General features: G+C 53.9%; 1 protein-coding gene across 2 annotated transcripts; it reads left to right on the top strand.

The window, feature by feature from the left end:
• Positions 1–1,724: 1,724 nt before the first annotated feature.
• On the top strand, positions 1,725–8,009 carry WDR74 (WD repeat domain 74; the record flags this gene model as incomplete). 2 transcript variants are annotated; one of them, XM_080710276.1, is made up of 11 exons in its annotated part: positions 1,725–1,788; positions 1,862–1,968; positions 2,051–2,172; positions 4,804–4,876; positions 4,997–5,143; positions 5,298–5,399; positions 6,241–6,341; positions 6,422–6,477; positions 7,227–7,372; positions 7,507–7,563; positions 7,839–8,009. In XM_080710276.1, 11 exons carry the CDS (start codon positions 1,725–1,727, stop codon positions 8,007–8,009), a joined length of 1,146 nt encoding a protein of 381 aa, XP_080566402.1. The 2 variants fall into 2 exon arrangements, with proteins under 2 accessions (XP_080566402.1, XP_080566403.1); XM_080710277.1 differs by lacking the exon at positions 7,507–7,563.
• Between the last annotated feature and the right edge of the window lie 1,000 nt (positions 8,010–9,009).

Raw genomic sequence — 9,009 nt, 5'->3', positions numbered from 1 at the left:
GTCCACGAACTGTGATCCTCGAGTCTAAGCCTCCCGAATGCTGGGATTACAAGCGTGCGCCACCACGCCCCGCAAGCCCTATTTCATTTTATATACTGGTAATGGAATCCAGGAGCATTCTACTTCAGAGCTATATCCCCAGCCCTATTTTTTATTCTTTTTCTTTTCGGTACTTGGTTTAGAGCCCAGGGGCATTGTACGTCCGAGCTACATCCCCAGCCCTACTCTTTTAGACTTTTTATTTATTTACTTATTTTTTGCGGTACTGGGGATGGAACCCAGGGGCAATGTACCTCTGAGCTACACTCTAGCCCTATTTTTGAGTCTTTTTACTTTATGAAACAGGGTCTCACTGACTTGCAAGGGGCCTGAGTAGCAGCTAAGGCTGTCCGCAGGAACTGCGATCCTTCTGCCTCAGCCTACTGAATGCTAGGATTACAAACATGTGCCACCATGCCCTATCCTTTATTTTAAACCGGGGTCTTACTAAATTGCGGATCTATTCACTAGGTAGCTGAGGCTGGCTGCAAACTGTGATCCTCCTGTCTCAGTCTCTCAAATACTGGGATTACAATCCTGTGCCACCACACCCAGATTTATTTATTTATTTATTTATTTATTTATTTATTTATTTATTTATTTATTTATTTTGCAGGTCTGGGGATGGAACCCAGGGGCATTTGACCTCCAAGCTACATCCCCTGTCCTATCTTTTTATTATTATTTTTTTTAATTTTAAATTTTTTTTTTTTTTTTTTTTTTTTTTGCGGGTCTGGGGATGAAACCCAGGGACATTCTACCTCTGAGCTACACCCCCAGCCCTATTTTATTTTTTATTTTTTTGGTGGTACTGGGGGTGGAACCCAGGGGCTTTTCTACCTCCGGGCTATACTCCCAGACCTATTTCATATTTATTAGAAACAGGGTCTCACTAAGTTGCTGAGAGCCTCACTAAGTAGCTGAGGCTGGCTTCGAACCTGTGCGATCCTCCTGTCTCAGCCTCCCAAGCGTGGGGATTACAAGCGTGCGCCACCATGCCCGGCGCCCAGCTCTATTTTTTATTCTTTACTTTGAAACAGGGTCTCACTGAGGACCTACACGATCCTCCTGTCTCAGACTCCCAAGCGTTGGGATTACAAGCGTGCGCCACCACGCCCGGCTTTCTTTTTTTTTAAGATGTAAATAAATTTATTAAAAAGATAGAAATACAGAAGATAGGTACAGCTCCATACCAGACTGGCATGGAGGGGTGACTCGAATGAATACACCCTTGTTATTTTTTATTTATGTATTTTGGGTGGAACCCAGGCGCTTTCTACCTCCGGCCTATACTCCCAGACGTAATTTTTAAAAATATTTTATTTGGAAACAGGGCCTCACTAAGTAGCTGAGGCTGGCTTCGAACCTGTGTGATCCTTCAGTCTCTGCCTCCCAAGCGCGGGGATTACAAGCCTGGGGATGGAGCCCGGAGGCATTTGACCTCCGAGCAACACCCCCTACCCAACATTTTATTCTTTATTTTGAAACAGGGGCTCACTGAGTTGCAAAGGGCCGGGAACCGCGATCCTCCAGTCTCAGCCTCCGTAATGCCGGGATTCCGAGCGGGCACGTCAGGTGTCTTCATTCAGCCTTCCAGGCGGCGCGGCTTGGGGGCGGGGCGGGGCTGCGGCGCGGGCGGATGACGCACTCTGCGCGCCGGAAGTGCGCGGCGGCGCGGGTCCATCATGGCGGCCGCCGCGGCGCGCTGGAACCACGTGTGGGTCGGCACGGAGACCGGGATCCTGAAAGGTGCGTGGCGGGGTGGGGCGCCGGGGAGAGCGGGGGTCGCGAGCCCGGTGCGACTGTCGCGCCCGCCCCGCAGGCGTGAACCTGCAGCGGAAGCAGGCGGCGAACTTCACGGCGGCCGGCCAGCCGCGGCGCGAGGAGGCGGCGAGCGCGCTGTGCTGGGGCGCGGGCGGCGAGACGCAGGTGAGGGCGCCGGCCGGGCGGAGGGGCGCGGGCGCGGGCTCGCAGCGCGGCCGCCCGCCATCCTGCCCCTCTCCGCCCTCAGATCCTGCTGGGCTGCGCGGACCGGACGGTGAGGCGCTTCAGCACCGAGGAGGGCGTCTTCCAGGGCCAGAGGCACTGCCCCGGCGGGGAGGGCGCGTTCCGGGGCCTGGCCCAGGCCGACGGGTAAGGCGGCCCCTGCCCGACCTCAGCCCGCGGGGAAGAGCGTCCAGGCTTCCCCGGGGGCGGGGTAATGGCGATCAACCTGTAGGTGACAGGCCTGGGGTGAGTGGCGGGGACCTCGGGTTCCGCCCTCGTTCATTTATTCCTATCACGCGCATCGGTTGAACATACTTAGTTCCAGGCACAGAGCGGAGTGCATCAAGGTGTGCAGGTTGAAGTTTCTGTGTGAAGTTGGCATCCTTTAGGGTTGTTCTCCGGGCACTATTATAACGTTCTGGTTAACCCTGGGCGAGTGATTTTAATAGTTGTGGGCATGCTTTGAAATAGGAACCAACAGCCGCTGGGCGTGGTGGCGCCCGCCCGTTATCCTAGTACTTGGGAGGCTGAGACTGGTTTATCGCAGGTTCGAGGTCCGCCTCAGGAAGTAGTGGGATTCTCATCAGCATAGCGAGACCTTGTTTCCAAATAAGAAATGAAATTGGACTGGGGTGTAGCTAGAAGGTAGAATGATCCTGGGTTCCATCCTCAGTAACTAACACACGCACACACTCATGTCACACAGTAAGTACATAAATAAATAGCAACCAACAGCCCGGCATGCTAGCGTTCATTTACCTGTAGCTCCAGGACTTAGAAAGCTGAAACAGGAGAATCGCAGCTTTGTAACCAGCCTCTGCAATTTAGTGAGACCCTGTTTCAAAATAAATAAAGCCGGGTGTGGTGGCACACTCTTGTAATCCCTGCGCTTGGGAGGCAGAAGACAGGAGGATCTCACAGGTTCAAAGCCGCTGCCTTAAGAGACCCTGTTTCCAAATAAAAATATAAAAATAGGAGTGTAGCCCCGAGGTAGAAGGGTTTCCAGGAACCCCAATACCGCTAAAAAAATAAAGTCGGGCATGGTGACGCACGCTTGTAATCCCAGCATTTGGGAGGCTGAGACCCGAGGATCACAGTTTGCGGACAGCCTCAGCTACTTAGTGAGGCCCTCTGCAACTCAGCGAGACCCAGTTTCAAAATAAAGAATAAAAAATAGGGCAGGGGGTGTGGCTCGGAGGTCGAATGGCCCTGGGTTCCATCCCCCAGACCCACAAAAAAAAAAAAAGAAGAAGAAGAAAGAAATAATTCCCGGGGTGGTGGCACACGCTTGTAATCCCCGCACTTGGGAGGCTGAGACAGGAGGATCACGCAGGTTCGAAGCCAGCCTCAGCTACTGAGTGAGGCTCTCAGCAACTTAGTGAGACCCTGTTTCTAAATAAAATAGAAAATAGGTCTGGGAGTGTAGTCCGGAGGTAGAAAGCCTCTGGGTTCCACCAGTACCACCAAAAATATGTGTGTGTGTATGTATGTATGTGTGTGTATATATCTATATATCTATATATAGATATATAGATATATATGTATATATAGATATAGGTATATATAGATATATATAAATAAAATAGGGCTAGGGGTCTAGCTCTGAGGTAGAACACCCTTGGGTTCAATTCCCAGTGCCAAAGTAAAAATAAATAGGAACTAACTACCACCACTAAGGTGATGAAGCTTTTATTTTTTATTTATTTTTTTTTTATTTTTTGGTGGTACTGGGGTTCCTGGAAGCCCTTCTACCTCCAGGCTACACTCCCAGACCCGTTTTTACATTTTTATTTGGAAACAGGGTCTCCTAAGTCAGCGCGCGCGGCTGGCTTCGAACCTGGGCGGTCTATCTCTGAGCTAGACCCCCAGTCCTATTTTATTTTATTTTACTTTGATAAAGTGTCTACTAAGTTGTGAAGGGCCTAAGTTTCTGAGGCTGGCCGCGAACCTGTGATTCTTCTGCCTCAGCCCCCCACGTACTAGGGATTACAAGCCTGTACCACCACGCCCAGGAGCATAGGGGTTTTGAACTGGGACTTGAGAAGGATGAGTAGAATTTGGACAGAAGGACGAAGGAACGAGGCTAGTCTATAGATTTGGAGGTGGAAACCAGGGAAGCATTTTAACAGAGTCGGCCTTTGCATTTGGTTGCGATTAAACGCATAGGGCGATACGTGCTGGGATGAGAGATTTGCATCTTGGTTTTGTACGTGATGGGGGTTACTGGGTTTGAGTGGGAAGACCCCGGGGCAGAGCTGCGTGCCTGTGGGAGTGAGGTGGACTGGAGCGAGCACTGGGAGATGGTCGCCACAGCCCAGGCATAGCAAGTCTTGTAAGTTCTCAGAGGTTCCGTTTCCTCATTTATCAAACTAACGCCCCTTTCCCCCATTTGAGGAAAATGAGTTGACAGTAGCCTGGACGCTGTCGAGCCCTGCATAGAACCCAAGTGTCGAGAAGCTTCCTTATAAGCGGGGCTGTTAGGAGGGAGCCTAGTCAAGATGAATTTGGAGGTGTGTCAGCTCCAAATTTTTATTTTGCAGTACTGGGGATGGAACCCAGGGACATTCTACCTCTCGAGTGACACCCCCAGCCCTATTTTTTATTCTTTGTTTTGAAACAGGGTCTCACTGAGTTGCAGAGGGCCTCACTAAGTAGCTGAGGCTGTCTGTGAACCGCGATCCTCCTGTCTCAGCCTCCTGAATGCTGGGATCACAAGCGTGCGCCCCCACGCGTGGCACAGACCCTTTAAGTCTCAATTATATCCTCCACTTCCTGCAGTACTCTCATCACGTGTGTGGATTCTGGGATCCTGAGAGTCTGGCGTGACGACGAGGCGGCAGCTCCTGACCCCGTGAGGCTCCCCACCCTGATGGCCGGGGAGGGGGCGCACCCGGGCGGGGCCTGCTGAGGGCTGTGGGAGAAGAACGATTACGAACCTCGGAACCAGAACCACTGTCTCTTATCTCTTCAGCTCCTGGAATTGAGAGTGGGTCCTGGGGTGTGTAGGATGCGTCAAGACCCAGCACGCCCCCATGTGGTTGCCACTGGGGGGAAGGAGAATGCTTTGAAGGTGTGGGACCTGCAGGGGTCTGAGGAACCTATATTCAGGGCCAAGAATGTGAGTGATGGGGTGGGGAGGGGCTGTGTCTGGGGATGAGGGAGTCTGAGGCTACTGACTGATCGGAGACCAGATGGGCTCTAGGGGTGGTGGCGGGCGGGGGCAGTGGAATGCCAAGCCCGCTACCACCCTGCTCCCCGTCTTCCTACCTCAGGTGCGGAATGATTGGCTTGACCTTCGGGTTCCCATCTGGGACCAGGATATACAGTTCCTCCCTGGGTCACAGAAGCTTATCACATGCACAGGCTACCACCAGGTGAGGCACCGTTTTACCCCTGTCTATTCCTGGGATAAGGTGACTTCCTAGCAAAAGGGCTTCTCCCCTGCTGAGCGCTCGGGAAGCATGCACTTTCTCCTCCGTTTCAGTGTGAAACAGGGTCTCGCTCAGTTGCTGAGGTTGTCCTCGAACCTGCCACCCTCCCATCTCAGTCTCCCAAGTGCTAGGATTACAGGTATACAGCACATGCTCGACCTGCTAGGTATCTTTATGGCTAGGCAGGGCTGGTTCAAGTCCTGCGTACAGAAGCTTGGTCTTGGCGTTATGCCTCTGCTGAGAACACGTGGCTTCCTCTGTCCTGCCTTGTTCAGGCTAAACCTCTCTGCTTAAAACTTAGCACTCTCCAACCGTCCATCCCTCCACTCCAAAGTAGGAACACTGAGGATGGAATGTTCACACCCCAGGACAGGGACCTCTCCCCCTCAGCCCTGTCCATCGCGCCACACTCAGACGCGAGGACATGTTTCAGATGAGAATGTTTGCCGGGCGTGGTGGCGCACACTTGTAATCCCCGCGCTTGGGAGTCTGAGACAGGAGGATCGCACTGGTTCAAAGCCAGCCTCAGCTACTTGGTGAGGTTCTCAGCAACTTAGACCGTTTCCAAATAAAATACAAAATAGGTGTGGGAGTGTAGCTTGGAGGTAGAAGGTCCCTATGTTCCATCCCCAGTACCACAGAAAAAAACAAACAAACAAGAACGTTTCTCTGAGTGCGGGTCAGAAACAAGGAAGCGTGGTTCAGAAGAGAGGATGAGCACGCAGAGGGGCCAAGCTGCCGGCGAGGCGGGGCGAGCGTGCCCTGAGATGCCGTCTTCCTCTAGGTCCGTGTCTACGATCCAGCCTCTCCCCAGCGCCGGCCAGTTCTGGAGACCACCTACGGAGAGTATCCCCTGACAGCCATGACTCTCACTCCTGAGGGCAAGTGAGTGGTCAGAGAGGCAGGTGTGGGGCTCGGGAGGACTCAGCACATCCCTGCTGACCCCCCTGCCTCTGTCTTCTCAGCTCCGTCATTGTGGGGAACACGCATGGACAACTGGCAGAAATTGACATTCGGCAAGGTGAGTGGGCTTGGGGGTATCTGGGGAGGAGAAGGGGCAGAAAGCCCGGCTTTCCTCCCAGATGGCCATTGAACCCTCATACAGGTGCCACTTTGCCTGGGCTCGATCAAGTCCTGATTCCATCAAAGGGTGTATGACCTTAGCCAGATATCCTCAACTCCCCATGCCCTAGTCCCCACCTGTAAAATAAAAATGGTAGCCAGGCCGGGTGTGGTGGCACATGCTTGTAATCCCAGTCCTTGGAAGGGAGAGGAGGATTGCAGGTTTGAGGCCAGCCTCAGCAGGTAGTGAGAGTGTTATCAATCTAATGAGAGCTTGTTTCCAAGTAAGAAATAAAATTGGGTTAGGGGTGTAACTTGAAAGTAGATTGCCTCTGGGTTTAATTCCCAGTTACCCCCCCCCACACACACACACACAAATGGTAGCCAGATATAGTGGTACATGCCTGTAATCTCAGTACTTGGGAGGCTGAGACAGGAGGATTGTAGGTTTGAGGCCAGCCTCAGCAATTTAGCGAAGCTCTAATCAATTTAGCAAGACTCTGTTTCAAAATAAATAATAAAATAGAGCTGGGTGTGTAGCTCAGAGGTAGAGTGCCCCTGGGTTCAATCCCCAATACCACAGGAAAAAAAAAATGGTTACTCCTAACTGGTATCTCAGGGTGATATGGAGGATTAGATGTTGAACTGTATGGTGGTCTGAACTGAAATGAAGTGGCTGGCCAGCGCTGATGCCACTGCTTCTGCCAGGGCGCCTTCTGGGCTGTCTGAAAGGGCTGGCAGGCAGCGTCCGTGGGTTGCAGTGCCACCCTTCGAAGCCCCTACTGGCCTCCTGTGGCTTGGACAGAGTCCTGAGGATACACAGGATCCGGAATCCCCGGGGCCTGGAACATAAGGTGAGAACCCAGCTCTTGGCCCTGGCCCATCTTCCTAACTCGTGGTCTCCTGGACAACCACACACACATCGTGTACCCCCACTCAGATTTTATCTCAGCCTGCCTGGGCTTCTCAAGGTCTCTGTTTTTTGCAGGTTTATCTCAAGTCTCAACTGAACTGCCTCCTTCTGTCAGGCAGGGAAAACTGGGAGGTGAGCAGACAGGTCTGGCCTGTGAGGATTTCCTTGTGGAGAGGTGGCGGCAGCTGTAGCACAGGGCTGTCCATTCGCCTGCTGCTTTACTTAATTTCTCTGAGGGGTGTTAACAGTTGGTTTTGCTAGGGTGATCACCAAGGGTGACTGGCATGCCTCAGAGCATGGTGGCAGTGGGTTTTTCAGAGGTAAAGGTGGTAGCCCCAGAGGGATTATTTCCCAGCTGAGGCCTCCTTCCCTATTCTTGACCCCTGAGCTCTCTTCCCACTCACCAGGATGAGCCCCAAGAACCCAAGGAGGAGCCTACAGAAGACACAGAGACAGATGAACTCTGGGCATCCCTGGAGGCAGCGGCCAAACCGAAGCTCCCCAATTTGAATCAGACCCAGGGGACTCTCCAAACCAGACCGAGAAAACACAAGCGGCCCAGATCCGCCAGCCCCTGATCCCCCCCCCCTCCGCCCACTTTGTAAATAAACATCTGAGCACCCACCGTGACCCTGAGCCTTTTGTGATGGGAGGGAGGTGGCTAGAGTGTGGGGGCGCCTTGAGCTGAGGCAGTAGGATATCTGACGTCACAAAAGCGGACCTGGAGCTAGGCGGGCCGCTGTGGGCAGCACGGAGTCAGGGCCCCCAGGAGGCGCGGGGCCATGGGCTGCTGCCAGGACAAAGATACTCGTATCTCTGACGATCAGGGCAAGGATGGCGGGTCCGAGGAAATCGGGGAAGGTGGGGCCTGAGACCCAGAGGGTCCTGGGAGCTGGGGAGGGCCGGGGTGTCCCTAGGGACGGTCCTGGAGACTAGATTGGAGAGGGGAGGGCTGGGTTCAGCAGCTTCCTCGTCCCTGTAGGAGGTGCTGAAATGGATTTGGACTCCTCAGGGCGCCGGAATCGCAAGTCTAACGAAAGTCTTCTGATCACCGTGTTATGGAGGCGGCTATCCATGTTCAGCCGTCGGGGTTCCTCGCGGACAATTAAGAGGCAGTCGGATCAGTGTCAAAGGCAGGGGAGTCCGATCCAGGAGGGCCAGCATGAGGACAGCCAGGAGGAGCCGGAGAAGGGGTGACTCCAGTCCGTCCCAGCCTCCAGAGAATAAAATTTCTAACGAGGGCTCGCTTAAACACTCCGGCTTTTCTGTCTGCCCCGGGGGTTTTGGAAGCAGGTTCCTGTGGGCCGCGGGCTCTTTAAGGCTCCTCCCTTGAGTCTAGCCCAGCCCCCTGGCCTCTTCTCTCGCCCGGAGGGGCGGGGCCTCGGCGGCGGGTTAGCCAATGGGAGGGCGGGGCCTCGCTTGCGTTGGTGGGGGCGTGTCTCTCGAGTCGCTGGGCTGGGAAAGGCGTGGCGCGGCCTCCCGTCACGGGGGCGGGGTTGCGTGTGGGTGACGTGGCGGCCCCAGGTCTCCGGTCGGGTTTCGGCGGCTCCGGCGCCTCTGGAGGAGGCGGTGACGGCC

Source organism: Muscardinus avellanarius, assembly GCF_963383645.1.
Source record: "Muscardinus avellanarius genome assembly, chromosome: 1".
In the NCBI taxonomy this organism is placed as follows: Eukaryota; Metazoa; Chordata; class Mammalia; order Rodentia; family Gliridae; genus Muscardinus; species Muscardinus avellanarius.
This window is presented reverse-complemented; position numbering and strand designations above follow the sequence as displayed.